This window comes from Rattus norvegicus, chromosome 1, assembly GCF_036323735.1.
Source record: "Rattus norvegicus strain BN/NHsdMcwi chromosome 1, GRCr8, whole genome shotgun sequence".
Classification (NCBI taxonomy): Eukaryota; Metazoa; Chordata; class Mammalia; order Rodentia; family Muridae; genus Rattus; species Rattus norvegicus.
The window spans coordinates 267,911,135-267,934,364 of NC_086019.1; the positions used below are offsets into that span (position 1 = coordinate 267,911,135).

Genomic DNA, 23,230 nt, shown 5'->3' on the forward strand with positions numbered 1-23,230 from the left:
GTGCCATGTGACAGGAAGGAGGATACGTGGTTTGGATGAGAAATGTCCCCACAGGCTCCTGTCCTTCCTGGTGGTGCTAAATGGTGCAGACCATTGAGGCGTGCCACTTCAGGGAGGGGTCTGCGGCTTTCTGACTGAAAATGCGATGTGTCTGGCCACCTCATGTTCCTGCCTGCCTACTGTGCTTTCTCCACCAGGGTGGATTCTTAACCTTCAAACCTCGAGCTATAATAAATCCTCCCCCACCCCCCATTTTAGTTTTTTCTTAGTTATTTGGTTCCAGCAAGTGAAATCTACAGATTTGGGCTTTCTGTGTGGTGAAGCCACCCAGCTGGGTATTGTGTTTAAACAGCCTGGGTAATCAATCTCACAAAGCTGGTGTCCGCTGATTGGAATCTCTCAGAGGACTTGGATTCTAGAAAATCAGGGTTTCAGCAGGATATTAGTGCTAGGGTTAGAGGCAGGTCACACCAGGACCCACGATGGCTGACAGGGTTACACTGGTCAGAGGGATTGGAAGAAGAGCCTGGCCCAGCTACACAAGGTTTCCCTGGTGTTAGGAAGAGACAGCCTGGGTGAGCTCAATACATTGGAGCTCCCATTTCCCAACCATGTGGGGCTAGGGAGCTGTGAGAAGCAGGCCCAGAGCAAGAGTGGGCTTGTGAGGTGTCCAAACCCTAGAAATCTCATCCTGAGATCTGAAAAAGTAGGATCGCTTACCCACTGCCCCAGGCCGGCAGGCTTACATTTGCCCACCAGAGTTGGTCACATAGCCTGGTAGCCAGGTTAAACTTCCTCTTACTTTATACGGTCATGTCTGTAGCCCCTGGAATTCCTCTTCATGCTAATGAGGCATCCTGGCCCCAGCCAATAAGGTCCTGCCTTTTGCTTGTATTGTAGTGCTAAATTCCAGGCCCAAGGCCAGGTTTCCCCCAGGGATGTATGTACACAAATGATGCTGTGTGACTTTGTCCTCCAAGTTATCCCTGATTGGTGAATAAAGACGCCAACAGCATAGTTGGGCAGAAGAGAGACAGGCAGGGTTTCAGTTCCTGGGTTTAGGGTCTGAGGAGAGAGAAGGTGGAGAGAGGAGGAAGCAGGGTTGGCCAATTGGAGTTAAGAGCTCCCTAACTTGGGGTTATTGATGGGGAAATAGCATAGAGGGTAGCTACCTGCCCAGCTCTAGCGCTGACTAAGGCTTATTATAAATACAAACGTTATGTGTGTTTGTCTGGGAACTGAATAATCAAAGGTGGGGTAGAAGCCCCAGATTGAGATAAATATTTTCTACAGTACAGTCACCCCAATAGCACCTAGCTACTCCCCAGAATGGCCTTTGTGCCCGCCAGGCCTCCTCCCATCCCCGCCCCCAGCTCCAACTCCATGAAATGAGCTGTCTCACTGAAGCTGCCTCCAGAGAGTGTGTTCTTTCCACCTGAGGTCTTTTTTTGCTCCCAGCAGTCTGGCCTTGATTTCCCTCTCAGGATCCATAGATTATGATCAAAGCAGACTCCCAAGCCAAAACAAACAAACAAACAAACAAACAAACAAACAAACAGGCTTAGTATGCTGAGATGTAGCCTCTGAATTCTCTGACTGTCTTAGGCGACAGTGGTAATTACTGGGGCAGCAGTTAAGGGATTCTTATTAAATCTCCTCATTGCCCAAAAGGGGCTGGTTTCTATGCAAGCACAGCAGGTATCTCCCCTCCCTTGAGGCTCACATCTCCTGGGAAGAATGCAGGACTCTAGCTCTGGGCAAATTTCTTTGCCCAGGATGTTGGCTCACCCTGCATGACAGATTGGACCAATGAGCACAGCCACAGGGCCTGAGAGCTTGGAAGTTCTCGCTTGGGAGTGTTTGACCTGGAAGAGAAAGACCACAGGAGCTGCACACAGGTGACCCAGCTGAGCAAAGGGGCCAGAAGGAAACAGTGCCTCCCTTGCTTACCTGGCACAAAATGTTCTGGGTATGGGGGTGGGAGGCCTTGCAGCTGTAAGACTTTAGGAGAAGGGTGAAGAGGCTGTGCGGAGCTCACACTGTATGTTCTGAAATGAGCAGAAAGCATGACGTCACTCCTTCTAATATGAAGCATAGCGTGCAGGTCCTGAGCAAGCATAGTGCCTTTGTCCTAATCTTTATGAGCCATCCTAAGGTCTGGAAATACCACCCCTGTCTCTCAGATGGTAAACAGAGTGAGAGCTGCCTTGTGCATTGCTCCAGTGTCCCAGCCAGCTCCCTCCCCTCAGCATCCCCAAGAGCATATTTGGAGGTTCTAGCAGGGAACACAGTAAATTGGTCCTCTTCCAAAAAGGAGGCAACTTTAGGAGGGGAGCAGAGATGGAGGAAGGGGACACCACCCAGCAAGCCAGGTCCCACAAATCAATCCCAGCGATCAGTGGGGTGACAGATGTTACAACCAATCACCCCTATTTTTCTTGAGGCTGAATCTCCCTATGTAGCCTCGGCTGTCCTGGAACTCAATACATAGACTAGGCCCCCAAATCACAGGGATCTGCCACCTCTGGACTGCTGGAACAGCAGGTGTGCACACCACGCTTGACTCCCTTAGCATCTTAAGTCTTAAGCCAGTGCTGAGATCGGCACTTCTGAAGGGACTCTAGCCAGCTGGGGTGTGGCAAACATGTCCTGTGTCCCCTATCCCCTCCTCTTGCTAAACACCATTAGATTGTATTTCTAAAGTGAGCTACCAAGGTCTATTCCCTTATTCGGCCACTTCTTCCTCCTGGGACTGACTACCAAGGTCCAGCTACCAAAGAATTGAAGCCCAGCCATCAAAAGCCTCCTTACAGGTGTCCAAATTAACCTGTCCAGTCAAAATTAAACGCCTGACCCTAACTAGGGGTTTCCCCTTGTACCTTGATAATTTGCCATTTGCCTATGGCTCACATCTGTCTCCCCCATCCAGAGGCAATCCTTTGTCTGCCCCCCTAGATAAATGGCCCTTCCCTGGTCTCTCTTGTTAACCTCCCCTCCCCATATCTGCTGTCTTTGTCTCTTATTCCTTGTCCTTTGTTCCTCTGGGGTAAATAAATCTCCTTTGTGCTGAGAACTTGGTCTGTCTGATGTTCCTAGTCCTTCCAAGGTACAGGCTGCCTGTAAGAGTGCCCTGCTGTCCCTGCCCCACCCTGGCCCCACCCCGGGCCCACCCCCACCACTGGTTCCGCTCTCTAGATGCTGCAGTTTACATGTGCCATGAGCTACACTTACTTCTCATAAGGCTTCAGTTGAGCCCTCTTGGCCTGCTCCACCAAACCCAGGAAGTCCTCGTAGCACTTTCTGGCCATGAGGGTATACCTTGTGGCACAGCCAAATTCAGTGACCTTGGCTCTGGGCAGGTAGCCTGCCCAGCCAGGGATAGGGGGCTCCCTTAGTGGTTTCTTCTGGTTTTTGCATTCTGTAAGGAGACAGCAAGGGTCCTGAGAGTTTCAGAGAAGCACAGTGGGAATAACTCCCAAGCTCCCTGTCATAGGAACAGTTATCCCAGGAACTTCTAGGCCCCACCTAGGGCCCCACTGTGTGCCAGCCCCATCTAGGGCCCCACTGTGTGCCAGTCAAACCTAGGGCCCCACTGTGTGCCAGCCACACCTAAGGCCCAATTGTGTCTCAGCCAAACCTAGAGCCCCACTGTGTGCCAGCTTCTCTCCTAATATCTCCTTTCCTTCTCTCATCAGCAGCCTTGGAAGCAGACACTACTGTTAGCTCCACGTGTTACTTCTGTGACAAGTTCTGAGACACTGCCAGGAAGTAGTTAGAATAGGTCCAAGGCACACCAGCTCTCAGATTCTAAATCCAGCAGAGTCTCCAGGTGCATGAAAGCACATCAGAATCAGCACCAGAAGCTGTCATTAGGTCCTGATGGTGACACTGATTGGCAGGGTGGTCAGAGACACCAGATCAAAGCTGGACAGCACCATAGGGAATACCTAGCCCATCGTCTCTGCACATATAAATTATTGAATGTTCTGGATAAGTCCCTAAACAACTTAGTTTTAACAACTGGGCTGTGTGCCTCTGTGGTGTGTGTGTGTGTGTGTGTGTGTGTGTGTGTGTGTGTGTGTGTGTGTGCGCGTGCGCGCGTGCGTGCGCGCGCCCCTGTTTGTATTCCCATATGTATAGAGGCCAAAGGTCCACACTGAATGTCTTCTTTAGACAGTCTCGCCTTATTTTTGAAGCTGGATATCTCAGTGCCTCTGGAGATCAATTTGGCTATGCTAGTTGGTCAGCAAGCCCTTGAGACCTACCTATGCAATGTCAACAGTCATATGCCACCATACGTGGTTTATGTACATGGGCTCTGGGAGGAATCAAACAAGTCCTCAGGCTTGTGCAGTGAGGACTCCACAGACTGAATAATTCCCTTCCCCTCCACACGGGTCCCTTCCACTCCTAATGGTCCTCGTCACCTCCACATGGGTTCCCTTCCCCTCCACAGAAGCTGTGCTCATTAGGTGCTCTTTCTAGCTGCACAGTGGCCTGCTGAGATCTCTCGCAGGTCCAGCTATAAGAGAGGCTGATTTTCTGTTTCGGGGAGGCCGTACCCAGAGTCAGGGGGTGGTACTTCTTGGCATACTCGTGCAGCACCCACAGGACCGTGTCCTCAGAACAGATGGGCTTCAGGGGCCGGGTGTTGGCCACAGAGCAGTTTAGGGTCTGCTGCTCCTCCTTGTACCTCTGCGTTCTCTCCTGGAAGGCTTTCACACAGGAATTCATGCGGTCCTCGACGGGGCTCTCCTGGCAACTAAGCCATGGTATGAAGCCTGGGGGAGTACAGGGAATCACAGCTGGCGTGAGGTGAGGACTCTGCTGCAATCTGAGAGCCTGCCTCTGCACCGCCACCACAGCCCTCCACCATCACCAACGCTGTGTTTTTCCAGAGGCCATTAATATAAGCGGTGGTGTTGTTTGCAACATAGCTAGGCCCTCCCAAGGCTGCAGAAAAATGACCTTGAAGCTGGGGAGGGAAGGTCCATTTCAACAAAGGCGATGACAGTCGTACACTTTGATGGCAAAGCCCTGATGTCAGGCTGAACAGCAAATGGGGGAAGCATTTAATGAGCCCAAATGATAGTCTGAGGAGTAATTGAAATTATTCATCTTTTTTTTTGAGAGAGAGACAGAGAGACAGACAGACAGACAGACAGAGACAGAGAGAGAGAGAGAGAGAGAGAGAGAGAGAGAGAGAGAGAGCGTGCATATTTTCCTTGACACTTCCCAAATGCAATCTGGGATCTTTCTTGCCAAACCATAGGGAAATTGCAGATCCATTAAAAGCAAGACTATAACATAAAAAGGTAAATTCATTATCTGCAAGGCCCACCCCCAGGACAATTTTTCACCATTTCCTGCAAAATAACATGTAATCATTACAATTAGTAAGGGTAAAACACAACTATTTATTTCAACTGGATGCTGAATCCCTACGTGCTGTGGTGCCACAATAAAACCGTTGAAAAAACAAAAACAGAAACAACTGAGGGAACTGGTTAAGAACTTAGTGTTAAGCTGCAAAGTAAATGAATGTCTCTCCTTCCTGAAGCATATTGCTTTCGCCTTTGTGGCTTAAGAAAGAGAACCATGCTGTGGGAATGAAGGAAGCAGTTCTGACTCCTGTACTCAACAAGAACGCACCTTCTAGAAGAATCTAATTGACTCACCTTGACAAGGCCGAAGACCAAGATCCCTCATCTGCTGTGGTTCAAATGTAAAATGTGTCTCCGCAAGCTCGTATGTCTGAAACTTGGTGTCATGGTGCTGTCTCCCAGGGGAGGTTGTGGAGGTGGGGTCTGGCTGCAGGAAGTGGGCGGGGCTGCAGGAAGTGGGCGGCTGAAGGTGGGCTTTAAGGTTTATAGCCAAAGACCACTTCCTGTACTCTCTCTGCTCCTTGGTCCATCATTATTAAAGTCCCATCCACGAGCCCTTGTTGCCAGGCCGTCCTGCCCACGATGGGCTGTACCCTCAAACGGTAGCCGCAATAAATCCCTTACACTGTTCCTTATCAGGTACTTGGTCACAGCAACATCTGTACACCAGTCATCTCCCCAGCTGCTGGCCAATCAAGTGTGCGACGCTGTTGGGGAGCCACAGGAACTCGGGGCCCTCTGTGAAGTGGCGTCTCTACCACCAGAACCTACTTTTATCTACGTATTTTATGTATGTGTATTCACACACATGATACTCACATAACCTAACACAAGACATCTTCCTGAGTCTTGATGAGGACCATGACACTTACACAGGTATGTGTATGTCCTTTAATCACTAGAGCACTCCATGTGATTCGGTAAATTGTTTCCCCCATATACACATATCCAAGTCCTTAAACCCTGATAGCTACAGGCATTGCCTTCTGGGGAAATACGGTCTTAAAGATATAATTAAGGCGCTAAAAGCAAGATAATTCCAAGTTTAAGCTGTCCTCAAAGCCAAAGACTGGTGTCCTTAATTGAGAGAAGGGGAGATAAACTGGAGACTCAAACTCACAAAGTCCATTTGAAGAATCAAGAGCTGACGGGCTGGTGGCTATTTCACAGGGTTCATTCCTTGCCTAGAGAAGTGTATTTACAATTGTGTAGACAGTGATCAGGGAGGTGTGAACTAAATCTGAGCCCATTCTCTTAGCTAGCTGGCTGAGCCTGGTAAGCCTTGGACTATTCCCTATGAGACTAGCCCCCTCTGAGAATAGCCAGGTCTGAAAACTGAGGGCCCCACTGACTTCATCACTTATTGGGATGCTCACAGTTCTCAGTGACTCAGCAACCTCAAGCGGAAGAACCTTTAGGAATGGAAACCAACTGTTCTTGACTGTCAGAGATAAGGGTTCTTAGACATAGAATTTCAGGGCTACAACCTCAGGAAGACACAGGAAGGAGTGAGAAAAGTAAGAAGGTACCCTTGTGGGTGATTTGGGGAAGCCGAACTTGGGGAGGACAAAGTCCCAACTTCTGTACTGTTTGTCTATCCTCAATCACCATGTGTAATCCTTCTGTACAAACCACCCAGTGGGTGTTAAATACTTGTGGATGCCCAGCCATGTCCTGCAAGATTTGGCCTAAGTAATTTCTCCTCAGTTATCCAAAACTAGTTGTCTCCCTCTTGCAGCACTGGGTGCCTTCCATGTGTGTCTTAGAAGCTGGAGTACTTGCACGAGCCCAGTTAGACGCAGACAATGCTCCAAGACAAGCCAGAGACCAGGGCCACTGTTACGAATGCCACTTACCACAGTATCCTGGTGTGATGGGTAGCTTTCTCATGAAGGTCTTGGGAGGCTCCATTTTACGCTGTAGTGAAGGGAAAGAACCAGGAAATGACCTCCAGAGTCCCCGCCTCAAGGACTTACTGAACATGTACTAGAGTTCTTGCGTGTTAAAGAATGACTTTGTCAGGGGCTGGGAAGTGAGAGCTCCATCATACACAAGGCTAGATGACAGAGCTGCCATTAGGTATAACCCAGAGAGCTGGTACCAACGGCTCAGTACCTTGTATGCTTATTGCAGATCTCCACCTATGAGTGTCTCACTTTCCAGAGACACCCTTCCTATGACCTCAAAACACCCATCCATCCATCCAACCACCCATCTACCCATCCACTCATCCATCCATCCATCATACATACATACATACATACCCCCACCCATCCATCCATCCACCCATCCACCCATCCATCCATCCACACACCCACCCATCCACCACCCACCCATCCATCCATCCATCCATCCATACATACATACATACATACATACGTACGTATGTACACCCAACTGTCCATCTACCCACCCATCCATCCACTCACCTACCCATCCACCCCTCCACCCCTCCACCCACCCATCCATCCATCCATCCACACACCCACCCATCCATCCATACATACATACATCCACATACCCACCCATCCATCCACCTACCAACCCACCCATCCATTCACCCACCCACCCGGCCAGCCAGCCACCCATCTACCTATCTACCCCTTCACCCACCCATCCACCCATTCACCCATCCACCCTCCCATCCTTCCTTCCTGCCTTCCTTCCTTCCACCCATCAAACTGATAAACTATGTGCATATTCAGCCATGAAACAGGTGTCAATATAAAGATGAGTAAGACCCAGGAATCACCATGTGAGAGCTCATGTAACGCTCATCAAACTTGCATAGAGGGGAATGATAAGAAGCCATTTCTCCACAGCACACTCTTAATTCAAGCAGACTCTGGTAGCAACTTGTGTGGCTAAGTCCCTTTACTCTCAGAATATCTGACAATGCCTGATGTCATAACTAGGGAGACAGGATGCTACTGGTATCTGTGACTAGGTCCCTATTCAACTTTATTCAATGCATATGAGGCACCCCCCTCCCCAACAAAGGCTCAGAGCACATCTGTCTTGGGAGGATCTAAAAACCACAAAAACACTGATGTGGAATCCAAGGAGGGGAGGAATGGAGGTAATAAGTGTCCATTCAGGTACCAGATGCATAGAAACCACCTCTGGAGCTAATCCCTTCACTCACCAGGGATAATCAATGGTCTCCCACAAAGATCCAAGGTTTGTCTGTGGATTCTGTGGCTCATCTATCCTGCCAAGCCAGTGCCGGTCTTTAAAGTGATACTTTTGAGGCCACAGCCTGAAGTAGAAAGGGAGGTAGGGAACACAAGTCAGTGGTTGAAACAGCCCAACACCGTGTAGGCAAGAGCTATGGAGGTGGGACACATCCAAGGTCCACTTAACCTCTGGCACTGTGTACCTGGTGCCCAGCAGAAGGCTGGTTTTAGACTGTTCCTGGCTGAGAACCCATGTCCAACTCAACACTGATCACCTGCTGGCCAAATTCTCAGACCTTTACAGGCAGAAAGCAGTGAATCCTCCCAAGAGCTCCATAACACAAATACTATGCCCATTTCCAGATAAGGATCAATAAAGACAACAGGCATTTATAGAATACTAGCTTTGGGTCATAGGTGAAGGGAACTGTATTCTTGTTTACACACTACAGTGTCATAGGGGTGTCCATTGAAGTTACCACACCTAACAGGTGGGGGAATAAAAAAGCAAAAAACAGAGATTGAGGTACGTTGTTTCAATGCTCTGGAGAGGGGCGCGGGGGAGGAGCAAAGGCTGCTAAATTCTCCGGGGTTGGGGCAGGAAATGCTGAAAGAGTGTGAGGCTTAGGTTAGAAACAAGACATCCTTTAGGAATAGGAGTAGAAAGGAGCTTGGAGGGCTTCAAAAGGCAAGCAGGACAGAGATCAGGAGAAGAAAGGATCCTTCTCCACCCACTTCCCACGGGGTCCATGCTCTTACGTGGGCAAGCCTGAGCACCGCCAGGAAACCAGGCAGCTCCGCCTTCCCACAGGCTCTTCCAGACCTTTGTGAGCTCACCCTGCCTGGGCGGGGCTGAAGCTGGGTTCTTACCGGGATATTTGTAGCTGGCCACGCCCCATACATGAAGACCAGGGGTCAGGGCTGGGATGACACCGAACAAAAACTATAGGCACTTGGTAAACCCAGTAAACTTGGCCGCTAATCTCTCAGCAGCAGCCAGTTCTGCCCTGCACTGCGAAGTCCAGAGGTTTGCCTCATCGATGTTTGTTCTGGAAGTTGTTGCCTGTAGCTTGAAGACCTCATTCCTACAAGGGAAGGCGGGACGGCCAATGTAGACACAGAGGGGATCCTTGCAGGAAATCCACATCCTCACCACCCGCACCCTGTTTCCCCTCAAAAGTGTACAGTGGTCTCTACGCACCCCTCCCCCACGTCCCCGCTATCTGAGGTCCAGCAAGGGGCAGGAAGTAGCCTGGGAAAGGAAGGCCATCGGTGTCCATTTGGCTTCCAAACAGGCACTTTGCTCAGTCTCCCAGCATACGTTTTTCTCTACCAGGAAAGCTAGGGTTAGTTTCTGGTTCACCACCACCACCACCACCACCACCACCACCACCACCACCACCACCACCACCACCACCACCAAGGTATCCAGACACAAGCGCTTTACCAAAATGAAAGTGTCCTTGAGGAAGTTGTCTTACTTCCAGCAGTGGTTTTAGGGAAAGGCCCTGCCATCATTTCATTTTGATTGACTCCCAATCAAATGGATTCCCTAATTGTGTGAACCAATTAGGGCGTGGATGGCCTCACAGCTCTGCCATCTAACACTCATTAGTGTGTTTCCCTAGAGAGTACAGGACCGTACGCGCCTGGACACTGAACTTTAGATCAAGCCAGGTGGAGCCAAACACCTTTTCCCTCCCTTGGACCTGTGGGATTGCACCTCAAGCCATCTGGCACTTCTAGGGCCGATTTCAACCGTGCTCCAGGGTAGAGTCTGGAAGGAAACCTAAGATTTAGACAGACAGCCTCTGCCTGCAGGGATGCTCTGAGGGCAGGCTCCACAAAGCCTTAGACACTTTCAGTGATTTTTATCAACTCATTCTGCCCATCTCTTCTCTATAGTTAAGCCGCTTTCTTCCCATTTGGAGAAGGCAGGACTCTGGGCATCCCTGGAGCTTTGGTTCCCAGCAAAGGACGGGTTGTCGGTAAAGCTAGAGCCACCTGAGAAAGGGCGAGAATCAGTCATGATCCCTCCGCAACTCCATCTACACCCCAAATGAGAAAAAACTATTCTAGGCCATGTGAAATTGAGAGATTTACTTTATTAGAATCTGTGAAGACAGAGTTTGCAGACACAACCCTGTCTAGTTGTGAACTGCTGCAAAGTTCTTCTGTGAAGTTTGGATCCATCTTGTGATGAACAAGACTCCCAGTGGTTAAGATCTTAGGATACTGTTCCATATTGCAAGCAGATGAGGGGCATTAAGAGATATTATGGCCAACAAGTTTGATACTAGCCATCCACTTAAAGCCATCCCCCAGCATACGTAACTGCGCAGCCTAGTCACAACTATTACATCGCTACAATGTGGAACTCAATCTTCGAGTAATAATGCATTTTGACTCTTGTTTATATTGGTGCATGCAATTCCTTGCTACCCTGGCAATTAACCAGACCTGGACTCTAAAAGCTAAACTTGGTCTAAGTAACATTCTAAGGGTGGGGCAGGCCCTGTAACCTGGACTCAGCCATGACTCCCCAGAACCTCTTCTGTAGCACCTCCTCTTTCCTACTGCCTGTTGCTGGTCCATCACTCTGCATTTATGAATGCCTGCTGTGTACAGGAAATGCCATTAAGTGGCCAGATAACCTATGCAAAGGACAATCCGTGAAGGCCACAGACCTTCTGGAACTTCCTAGGACTGGGAAATGTGTTCCGGGTGAACTCATCCAGTGTTCCTTGTAGGATTACTTCAGTCGGGGTAGGGACAGATTGAAGGTCTTTACTAAAAGAGTTTGGCCACTGGGACTGTATCTCTGGGCCCGAAGGAAGTCCAGTGAAATCACACCCCCTTCCCCATCATCATCAGTTTGCTAATAGTGCAGATTCCTACCAGCTCATTTAAGCAACATAGGAGGCAAGGATCTAGACTGACATAAGGTACGAAGTGCTTTGCGTTAGCCAGGAAAAGAAGGGCTTGACTACACTGCTCCCACTCATTCAACCCAATGGAAACCTTGGCCCATGGGCCGCTTGGTTCCTCTAATCAGGAAGCATGTCGCCACGCCAGACACAAAGTGTTTCTGGAGGCACTGCTTCCAGGACCAGTATGTTCAGTTCTCAAAGTCTGGAGGGGAGAATAGCGACATTACTCTCTAGGCAGAGACTGCTCAGCTTTGGGTAGGGTGTGTGGGGGTGGAGGGGTCTGGTGAAGCTGTTCAATGGATAGTCTGTGTGGTCAGAAGACTCTGACCCAAGGCACCTCTGTCTATTGCTCAGTCTTGCATACATAGTCCACTGCATGGTAACAGCGCAGACAGCAACCAGGGAGAACAGTTAAGAAATGAACTGTGGAGCCTACAAGCAGCAGTGTTATTAACCAAAATTAAGAGTATCTTCCTTTCCAGACAAGCGCAAGTAGAAATAAAGATTCTGTACAAGATTCTAGTGTTCTATGTACATAAAAATTATATCCATTATAACAAAATTGAAAGTCTATTTGAGGACTGTGGCTGCAAACACCGAAGCGACACCCATGAGCTTCCGAAGCAGGGTTAGCGGGAATCCTAGAAGGCAGGCATCCTGAGGTCCGGGGGCTCCCACTCGCTTGTTCCGAGGTTTGATAGTGTCTCTCACATTCTAGCAGGGGGTTCTGCAGTAAGCGGTGTGGAAAAGGAGACAACAGGTTGAAATTCAAAGTGCTATTTGAGATCTGCATATTGGCTAGGATGATGGTTCACAAATCCAGCTTACATTTGAAGTCCCTTCCCTCATTCTGTACCTATCCACCTGTCTGTCTGTCCATCGTCTGTCTGTCTGTCTGTCCATCCATTCATTATGCATGCTCCCAGTGACTTGAAATCGGGGTGAATTCCATCAGTAGAGAAAGACAATTTTGAACAGACAAAGAGGACAGATTCTTGATTCTGTGTCCTCATTTGGCTCCTGACGTTGACTGACCTTGCACAGAGGGAAGAACGCAGAGACTGGCTGGCCCCTTGGGAGGTTTCTTTGTCATGGCTCCTCTCCTGCCTTCTTTTTTTCTTCTCTGATCCTTCCTGGGAGGGTTAAAATGGCAGGTGGGTCTCTGACCCCCTTATCTAGAGGGCGCAGTGTAGGTACACGCACTCTTCCCTGAGGGAAATCTGACAGGGATTGTTAAGGCCACACACAGCGTGGTGGTCTGTGGTCACTTCAGCTCTGAGGGAATCCTCACATTGCAACACTAAGACTTCAGACCCTGTCCCTGCTGAGTCGGCCGCTGTTTAAAAGGGATGAGGTTTCAGGAACTGCTCTCGACGAGCACCAGGCGATTCTGAGGCCGGAGAGCCACCGGCCTGGCTTCATTTACCAGGTCTAGGTATACACTATTTTTAGGTGGATTTGAAAAGCTGCAGATTTGATGGAGGCATTTCACGGAACAGAACTCCCTTTCATGTTTCCTTATGGTGGAATAAAGAACAGGGGGAAGGAAGAAAGGAAGGAAGAGGTTAGTTGAAAATGTGCATGGTTTGCAAGACAGAGGCCTGTTCTGGATTTCCGGGTGTGGTGATAGGTATAAACAGGACAAATAGAAACTTCATTTTCTCCAATTAAATTCCTATTAAGAACACTAGCATTATGTGTGACCTCTGAACTCAAGCTGAATTCTGGAGAATTACTTTCTGATCAGTGTTTTTATTTACTGGGTTTTCAACTAGCCCCTGTCAATGGTGGTCTGAAAACGCACAGCGGTGTCCTGTAGTAAGATAAACTGAGACAGACCACATTTATACATTGTAACGAGTTGTTTTCACAGTTGTCCCATTTTGTCACCAGTTACTGTTGCTACTCTCTTGCTACTTTATTAAATTAAACTTTACCATAGATATGTAAGTATAGAAAAAATGTAGCATAGATAAGGTTTGGTACTATCCACACCTTTGGTCATCCACTGAGGAATCTCAGAATGTATACTCCCCAGAAAAAGGGGACAGCTGTAATTTGGGGCACGGCACTAACTCTCCAGTGTGCATTTCCACCAAAGCAAGTTTTACCTGCTCTGGAAAATCAAGGTATCCACACTCTTACAGCCACCCCCATCCTGGTTGAGTTAGCCAAGGTTGTCCTCGCCTTCACTGAGCCTCCTTGGAATCTAAATTGTATGAGAACCTGAAACAGTGCCGGTGTAGGCGGTCCTCTCCCACCATCTTTAAAAAGAAAGAGAATACTGTAAGTTGTCACTGAGTCACCGCTGTGAGTCCCAGGATAAAGAGAAGAAATTAACTCTGCGGGAGTCTGGTATTTCCTATCTGCGGCCATCCAAGATAATTTAAAAAAGATCTCTGATGAATATCCGCCCCCTGGCTTGCAGTGGGCATCCTGAGCCCTCCCTTTCAGAGGCCTCTTCAAAGCAGGGTGCACCCAGTCCTCTCTGAGGGCTGTTTGACCGTTCAGGAACCCATGGAAGCTGGCTGCTCTGGGGTCCTCAATGGTGATAATTGACTTCTGAGTCTTTCTCACTCCAATGTACCCTCAGAAGGAATCCTTAGTTGATCTTCTCTCTGGTTTTTTTCCTACTGAAATGAGGGTGGGTAATGGCAATGGGTCAGGTCAGGGACAAAAGAGTCAAGGATGAGGTCAGCAAATGCAGATGGGTCCCGGGGAGGGGGGAGATGGTGGCCGGGAGGGACAGTTACACTAGTAATTTAAGAAGTCGATCCCCACTTTGACACTCTTTGAGGTGGCTATGTCAACGGCTGTGGCCTTGATCTCAGTGTCCCCAAACTGCATAAGGGTCTGGATTTCTCTGCGGGCGGGAACCGCTGCGCCGCTGGTCCCTGTGAGATCCAAGCGGAGCGTGCCGCACTTCTTCACCCCTGGGTCGGTGATGAAGCTGACATCGTCGTTCTCAGAGCTGTAGATGTTGATGATGATGACCAGCTGGGAAGGTTTTGCCGGGGTGTAGCTACGCTTGACCAGCTCCCCCAGGGCCACGGACTGGTCAGCAGAGATGAACTTGTCAAAGACGTCAGTGCACCAACGTGTGCCGTCCTTCACCAGCAGCTTCTCTGGAGGGTGCTTCCCTTCCACGTAGCGGTTCAGCACGCCCACTCCGTAGGTGAGAGGGGACCGGCGCACCTTGATAACGGCAGGATCCAGGCCGAAGAGGACAGCGCCCTTGAGGATGGTGAGGCCGACGTCCTGGGGGATGATGATCCTGCATTTGTCGCCAAAGGCGGCCTGCACTGCCTGCTGCAAAAGGGGAGCTTCTGCAAAGCCGCCCACCAGAAAGAGGAACTTGACGGTGGATACCTCAGGCTTCTGAAACAGGTCTCCTGAAAGGGAAGGCGAGAGGAAGGTCAGGTACCCAAAAGCAAGCCAGCAAAGGGGGACCCCGCTGTCTGAGCCTGTGGGAGTCGGCTGACCGATGGGCATCAGCTGGGCACTGGCTATGCCTGAGCTCGTTGAACCCAGTTTTGATTGAGCTGGTCTTATGAAGGAAGGTTCTTTTTTTTTTTTCTTTCTTTCTTTTTTTTTCTTTTTTTCGGAGATGGGGACCGAACCCAGGGCCTTGCGCTTGCTAGGCAAGCGCTCTACCACTGAGCTAAATCCCCAACCCTGAAGGAAGGTTCTTATGAAGAAAGCATACACATTGTATGCTTAGGGACAAAGGCCAGGGCCATGCCAAGTGGAATCTCAAGCTGTCAAGGGTCGTGGTGACTTCAATTAGGATTCATTCTTCGTAAGAATAGTAATCCTCTAAGTATGTGGTCTAAGCTACAGACATTACTGTCTCTGGTATTCACAAAGGTAGGTGAGGGACATGTGGAGGGGTTTGGATTCTGGGGATCCCTGTGGGAGGACACCCAACACACAAGAAGGCAGCACAGACAGACTCTGTGTTGACAGACAGACCCTGTGTTGCTGGAATCCTTCCTTGCTTCACAAAACAGTTCTTTCTTTCCCTGTAAGCCAAGGATTCCTAAGATTTCCTGACACTTCAAACAAGATACACTCCTAAGCCCTGTCACTCTAGGGTATTACGGCTTCAGAGTTCCCTGACCTCTGACCTTGAAGGTCAAAAGCAAAGCCCAGGTAAGGACAGGTCCTCGGCTTCCTCAGCTCAGCAGGATTTTGAGGGATGAAACCACTCCATCCAGCCTTGTAGCTTCCAGATCCAGATTCCCCCACTGGACTGGGCTGTGTAAGGACTGTCCCTATCCCAACTCTGTCCCACGGGGGCTAAGACCCGATCGGTACTCACTGAGGTGCTCGATGATGCTGTCGATGGTTGGCTTGAAGAGGGCATTCATTGCATCCGGACTCATCCTTAGCATGCCCTGGGAGGACCACTTCACAAAGTCCACACTGGGAAGAGCATCAAGAAAAGGAAGCTGTGAGTAAGTGCACAGTGCCAGGTTGATCTGCACAGATGTGTGGCCTGAGAGAACATCTGTCCCCACCGCAGGGATAAAAGGGTTTTAAAGTCAAAGGCATTCTTGGAAATTCCCCTGACCGCCTGAGCGTAGACCCTCAGCTGCTCTAGAGCTGAGACATGACTTCTCCGTTTCTCCTTGCTTTGTTGCTGGCATCAAACTCCCCCAGAATAAGGAAGGCCAATGTCTCTGTGACTGGGAACCAAGGTTAATAGTTCTAACTTTAGTGCCTCTCCCAGGGGAGGCTGTGAAGTTCAAGTAGATGCTATGCCCGTGAAACACTTAGCAATGTTTGATGTTGCTGTTGTTTGGGTTTTTCCCTAGTTTAACTTATGTTGGGGACTAAACAGTATTGGAAACCATTCATTATCCAGACTCTCAGTAGAGACCCCATCTTCCCCAGCCAGGACATATTTCCATGGTATAACCCAAAGGACAGTACGTGGTGGGGAATGACCGACCGTGTCTGGTTGTGACTGGCTAGTTTCCACACTGAGAGGGTTGGAGGGCCCCAGGGACTGTGTGCCCAGGACCTGGGATTTGACCTGGAGGGCAGGCGTTCTCTCCAGGGAACCAACAGGGCAAAGAAAACATCATCCCAGTAAGACAGCCAGCCTGGTGTGACCCTGTCTAGAGGGCACAAAACCTGAACCAAACCTACTGCTTCTCACTAAAAGGAATCAAGGCTTCTTGGAGAAACAGCCTAGTGCAGTTTGGGGGCAGAGAGTACGAGAGGTAAATCTGGAGAATCTTCATAGAGCAGAGGGCAAAGATACTTCAGAGACTGTTTGCTGTGTCAAAGGGGCTCAGAACCACATAGAAGAGGCCATTCCTGTCCAAGGTGGGACACTCAGCATCAACAAGACCATAGTTATTACACTTTAAGATATAGAACCCATGGTTAAGCCCACATTGCCCTACAAAATAAAACTCAGTGCCATCTTGAAGGATGCTAGGATCCACTTTATTTTTTGAGATAGGGTCTCACCATTCCATCTAGCCCTAGTTGGTCTAGAATTTACGATGCAGACCAGGCTGGCCCCAAACAGAGTCTCCTGCTTCTGCCTCTCTAGTGCTGGGATTGAAGTTGTATACCACCAAACCACTTTAAAAAAAATAACTAGAAGGATGAATAGCTATTTATTCTCTTTTCTGTAGTAACTGAACCACAGAGGAATAACTGTTTTTTTTTTTTAAGGAGTGTTCCAGGCACACCAAATAGAAAGGGGGAGACACAATAGTGAGGCATGCACAGGCCCATCCCTAATGAAATGTGGGCCGTGATCATCAGAGGACGCTAACATCCAACAGAAGAGACAAATAGATTTGCACATGTCCCCCGATGGGACTAAACAGGAACCTGCAGCAGCTGTGATCACCCACACCAGAACTGCCTGAGGTCAGGCTTTCAACATCCTGTCACGGGAGAGGCAGGATCATGAAGCCCTACTGTCCCCTAAGAGTTATAAGTAGTGATGGCTGCTGAAGAGGAAGAGATGGCCTTCCAGCGACACAGTAGTAAGGTGCTGTGTTTCTGTAAATAACTTCTCACCTATGCTCCTGTACACAGCTCTAATGAATTTGGGACACACACACACACACACACACACACACACACACACACGTAAAGGGGACTGGTTGTGAAGAGAATGGGACAAGAGAGGGTGATGAGGGATGTGCTGGCTGGTTTTCTATCACTTTGACACGGGCAAGAGTCATTTTGAAAGATAGAACCTTAACTGAGGAAATGTCCCCATCAGACTGGCCTACATTTATTTGCTTACGCTCTCTCTCTCTCTCTCTCTCTCTCTCTCTCTCTCTCTCTCTCTCCCCTCCCTCCCTCCCTCCCTCCCTCCCTTCCTTCCTTCCTTCCTTCCTTTAGTTGTTGCTTTGGGTTTTTGTTGTCTAAGACAGGGTTCCTTTGTGGAGCTCTAATTGTCTTGGAACTCACTCTGTAGACCAAGCGGGCCTCAGAGATCTGCCTGCCTCTGCTTCCTGAGTGCTGGTATTAAAGGCGTGCACCACCAATGCTCAGGTGGGCCTGCGTTTCCTAGTGATTGATCTGGAAGGGCCCAGTCCATTGTGGGTGGAACCACCCCAGATAGGTGGTCCTGGCTGACATAAGCCAACCATGAGGAGCAGGCCAGTAAGCAGCCCTCCTCCATGGCCTCTGCTTTAGTTCCTGCCTCCAGGGTTCCTCTCTTGCTTGACTTTCTGTCCTGACTTCCTTCTATGGCAGACTGCTACCTGGAACTCTAAAATGAAACCCTTTCCTCCCCAGCTTGCTTTGGTCATAGTGTTTTATTACAGCAATAGGAACCCTAAGTAAGACAAGAGGTAAAATCAGAATATACTATGCACATACATAAAAATGTCACAGTCATTACATATAATTACTGAGTGGTAATAAACATAAATTTATAAAAAGAAAACTCCCACTTATTAAGTAAATTTGCCAAAAATTCAAACTTGAATCTGCCGGAGATTCAATGTTTGTGTATTTGCAAAAACATAGCAAGGGACAGATTCACAGACTGAGGAAACTGTGGGTACACAATGAGCAAACAGAGATTGTGGCAAGATCTCAGGGCAGCCTTGACAACTAAAACACAATGAAGGGTGAAACCAGGAGGGAAGTTTGTGTTTGTATACGGGGCTTGTGATACTATGTAGCCTTCCTTTGGATATTGATACAAAGTAAAGCAATGAGACAAGAACTGATGATGCTAACGGATTTTTTAAAAAAGCGTGAGCGCTCTCTCTCTCTCTCTCTCTCTCTCTCTCTCTGTGTGTGTGTGTGTGTGTGTGTGTGTGTGTGTGTGTGTGTGTTGGGGGAGGGGGAGGAGAAGGAGGAAGGAGAGGGGAAGGCAGAAAGGAGAGGGAGGGGAAGAAGGAGAGGAAGAGGGGGAGGGGAGGGAGAGGGAGAGGGAGAGGGAGAGAGAGAGAGAGAGAGAGAGAGAGAGAGAGAGAGAGAGATTACAGCATATATAAGGAGGTCAGAGGGCAACCTCAAATGCTGACCCTCACATTCTACCTTGTCTTAGATGGGGTCACAGTGTTTAACATAACAATAGAAACTGTTTGCCAGTGAATATTTCAAGTGACACCACCCCGCAAGCTTCCAGGGGATTCTCTTATGCCCACCTCCCCTCTTGCTGGAGGAATGCTGGGAGTACAGATGATGCTGCTGTGTCTGGCTTTACATGGGCTCTGGGGATGCTAACTGTGGTCCTCACATTTTCACCTCAATTGTTTTACCCACTGAGTCATCTCCCCAGTCTAACTCAGTAATTAAGGACACTGAAGAGCAGTGCATTTTAAGAATGATAACATTAAGGTCATATTAGAATGTACCTTAGAACCCTAGCCTCAAACATTAACGGATTAGATCATAATCTGAGATTGTCTTTAAAATAACTGCAGGAGGCGTATGTGATTTAGACTGGCTAGGAACCGCCAGTGACTGAAGGTGGATGGTAAGAGTTTTGCCTTCCATTGTAAGGAGGACATTAAGAGGGGGTGACTATGGGAAGTGACGGGTACGAAAATTTGTCAGACTGTGGTAACAACCAGTTCACTTTGGACATGTATGTTGGAAGTTAGTTTTGGTATGGTGTTGGTAATGTCGCCCAGGCTGGCTGTGAACTCAAAACACCCCTGCCTCACCCTCCACACTGTGGGGATTAGAGGCATGTGTTATTATACATGGCTCAAAAACAACTTTTTAAAAGCTATCAAACAGGTAGGACTTTTTTTTTCTATTTAAAAAAAATTCAGTTTTAATCCGAATCTTCCACAGGGGCTCATTTTGCAGCAAATTGTAAGCGCAAGCCTTGCAGAAGCAGGAAAAACAGATTCCTACTAGAGTTTGTGCACCTGGTACACACGGAGTCCTATTCCAGACACTGCTACAGCAGGCAGCCTTGTGGTTTGAATGAGAATGGCCCCCCTTAGGCTCAGGTATTTGAATGCTTAGTCATCAGAAAGTGGCACTGCTTGAAAAGGATTAGGAGGTGTGGCCTTGTTGGAGAAAGTGCATCACAGGTGTGAGGGGTGGGGCTTTGAGATTTCGAAAGCCCACGAGGTCCAGGCCCAGCCTCCCTCTCCTCAGCTAGTGCATCTGGATGCAGAACTCAGCTCCTTCTCCAGCACTATGTCTGCCTGCATGCCTTCATGTTCCCTGTCATGATGATGACGACGGATAGAACCTCTGAAACCGGTAAGCCAGCCCCTAATTAAAAGCTTTTCTTTATGAGAGTTGTCTTGGCCATGGTGTCTCTTCACAGAAGTCGTACAGCGACTAAGATCCCGCCCAAACAACACATCCTGTTTTCACAAGGGGATTGTTATCCCAATGATTGTACCAGCCAATGCACAGACCGTGCTCTGTGACCTGGGTGTTATGCTCAATCCCTCCTAACAGGTAGGAGCTCATGTTACGCCCACCAACATCCCTCTGAGGTAAATGGAATTGTTAGCCACACTCCTGTAGTAAAATTGAGGTGTGGGTGAATTGAGCCGCTTGCTTGAGAGAAGGCAGTGCACAAGGTGAGAACCCAAGGCAAGCCAACTTACTTGCTCTTCCTCAAGGCATGCTCTACGCTGTGGCCCCGGAACTTCTTGTAGTAGTCAATGAAGGAGAAGGGCAGAGTGATGTTCAGGGGGTTGGTTCGATCTGGTGCCGCGGCTCTTTTGCGAGACTCAAAGGCGATCATTAGGTCAACCCAGGCTGCCGGGCGTTTGATCTTGAACTGTTCGATAAAATCCTCTCCAAATATTTTACAAAGCAGTTTTTCAAATTCATAATCTACTCCCAGGGATCCGTAGGGTCCACCTGAATGGAGAACACATTGAGGGCCCGTGACGTTGGAGAAGTGAGAGAGACTAGGCCGAGCGATGAGATTCAGGCCTTCCCCGTGTTCTCTGAGGCACACCGCAGCCCACTTGGCTCTCAGACAACTACCATCCCCACTCGCACCTCAAAACCCTCTGGCTCTTATTCTGTGGATTTTTTTCCTGCAATAACCTATCCATTTAAATTGTTTTCTTTATAAATAAAATCAATACAGATAACTAACTTCAAAAAAAATCACAATATCCCCTCTCAGGAAACCCAAGGTGAGGATTGGAGAATTGGCAGACCTCAGGCTCTGTGCAGTCTCTTGATGGCCCTGCCTCAGGGCACCTCCCCTCCCAAGGGTAAAAGGCATGTTCCTTGTTTTGGCGATCTTATTCCAGGTGCCGAAAACTGGCCTTAGATTCAGTCAGAGTTGGCACCAAGCTATGGGCAAATCCTGGTAAACCTTCAGAAACAGAGCCGCTATCCAGTTTGATGCCCGAATTTTCAAGTGGAAGTTTGGAAGACATTTAAATACATTCTGCTCTCCAATCGTAAACAGACGGAAGGGCCCTCTACCACCCACAGTCCACGTGCTTCCACATGCTTGTGGTGCTGAGAGAAATCTGAAGTGGGCGGACTAGAGTGGTGGGGGGAGGGGAATGCTATGGAGCAAGGCGGTGTCTCACCTGTTGCTTTGTATAGCTCCTTGAGGTGTCCCTCTGGTAGCCTTATCTGATGGACGGTCAGGTCTACCGTGCCTCCGCCACTGTCAACCACCACGTACTTGTCCCCTGGCATAGAAGACAGCAACCTTTAAGATACACCAGGCATCTGTCCCCCCTCAAACGAGGCGACGGACGATAACCCGGCTTAGTGAGCACCATCAATGGTTCATCTGCATGGTGGGCTTTGTTAATTAGCAGCATAGCAATTTATTCAATAAGTAGAGAATCCAATCATACCGGTCCAGGAAGGTGGGGTAAGCATGCATGAAGCAGCGGCTGTGTGAGAGACTCTAGAAGACCAAATATTCATGTCACACAGGGCTGTGTCCCCACCACATCCCATGGCATGCGGTTAACACAAGACTCCCTCCAGAACTGGGGGCCTTATCTTCCTTGGGAAGAGTCTATTTCTGTGGCTTTCTGACATGCAAAATTGTGGCTCCCGGAAGGGCAGTGCCTGAACCAGTGGCGTTTAAAGTGCCTGAGCATTTTCCCAAAGAGCAAACGGAATGAAAACGAAAGCGCTTGTGCGAGCGGTGAAGAAGAGTAATGAGGCGCAGAGGCAAAGGACATCCCAAGACACTACCTTCCTCCAGCTCGGACCAGATTTCTCCTATGACATTCTCCACCAAAAAGGTCCGACTCTGTCGGTTGCGCCGAACGTGTTCCTTAGCTAGTGGCCAACAGAAAGAAAGAAAAACAGGATCAAGCATAAGAAGGCATGAAAAAGCAGACAGTCATCTGTAGCGATTGAAGACAATGGCATGGCGGGTTCGGGGCTGGAACGTTTACTGACACTTCGCCAAAGAGATTAACAGACTTGGCATCAAAAACCAGAAAGCCAGACCCTCCAGGGAAAGAAGCCCTAGTCTTTGCTTGCCCTAGTCTTTGTCAGTGCCTGGCTCCCGGGGAAAGAAGCCCTCGTCTTGCCGGTGCCCGGCTGTGAAGAAGCCCTGACGAGATTCATGGCTCTGGAGACTTTCTTCTGGGGAGTGGCTTAGTGAAATAGGCCAGTTTCCCAGCAGCCCGAGGTGTACTGGGTTAAACTCTTTCCCATCAATGTGCTTTGGAATGCTGGACGCATCTTCCTCACGGGAATCTCTAGGATTAAAGGATTGAGAGCCGCTTCCTGCAGCTGTTGAAGACAATGTGCGCTTCTGCCACATGGTGGCGCTTCGCCCACAAGGTAACATCTGAACCTAGGGGAGCCCAGCACTCGGGAAAGCGGGCACGTGGGGAAGCCTCTGCCTGTGTGCCCAGTGACTGGACGGCCAGTGAGACAGACGGGGCACAGGTAACTGTCCTGTGCTCAGCTGAGGAAAGTGGGGTGAAGCCAAAAGACTCGGAAGTCCCTAAGTTTGAAAAGGCAGAGCCATGGGCCCAGAAAAGCAGCAGGCCAATCACTTTAGCCCTTCGGACCTCAGTCTCCTGATCTACAGTGGGGATATCACTGGCTGGCCTACATTCCCGCTTCACTAATGCACCCTGCTTGTCTAGCACATATCTGGAGTGACAGCTGTACACACACAGTAGGTGACACCAGAGGCAGAACACCTACTATGAGACCTAGTGTCAGGGAATGATAACTCTCACGAGTGGTTTATTACAGCAGCTGTTGGGGGGACAGAGGAAGGCTCAGCTGCCTTATCTGCCCTCCCTGAGCTACCCTACTTCTGAAATGC

At 49.1% G+C, this 23,230-nt stretch overlaps 2 protein-coding genes across 5 annotated transcripts in view; both read right to left on the reverse strand.

Annotated features, from left to right (window-relative positions):
- Positions 1-1,561: 1,561 nt before the first annotated feature.
- On the reverse strand, positions 1,562-8,279 carry Spmip5 (sperm microtubule inner protein 5). Its single transcript, XM_063281047.1, is given in 7 exon segments — positions 1,562-1,791; positions 1,794-1,865; positions 1,951-2,048; positions 3,232-3,418; positions 4,563-4,781; positions 7,241-7,301; positions 8,137-8,279. Coding segments are annotated over 7 exon segments (741 nt in total). The 5' UTR covers positions 8,197-8,279; the 3' UTR covers positions 1,562-1,747.
- A 2,366-nt stretch (positions 8,280-10,645) lies between these two features.
- Positions 10,646-23,230, reverse strand: part of Hspa12a (heat shock protein family A (Hsp70) member 12A) — a 161,392-nt gene continuing 148,807 nt past the window's right edge. For 3 of the 4 annotated variants that reach the window (XM_063288266.1, XM_017589080.3, XM_063288270.1), the window contains 5 exons: positions 22,135-22,221; positions 21,510-21,614; positions 20,559-20,817; positions 15,812-15,915; positions 10,646-14,882 (listed from right to left, as the gene is read on the reverse strand). In XM_063288266.1, coding sequence (XP_063144336.1) covers positions 14,245-14,882; positions 15,812-15,915; positions 20,559-20,817; positions 21,510-21,614; positions 22,135-22,221 — 1,193 coding nt within the window. In that variant the 3' untranslated portion in view covers positions 10,646-14,244. The remainder of the gene's footprint in view (positions 14,883-15,811; positions 15,916-20,558; positions 20,818-21,509; positions 21,615-22,134; positions 22,222-23,230) is intronic. The other variant, NM_001107445.1, reaches the window with a different exon arrangement.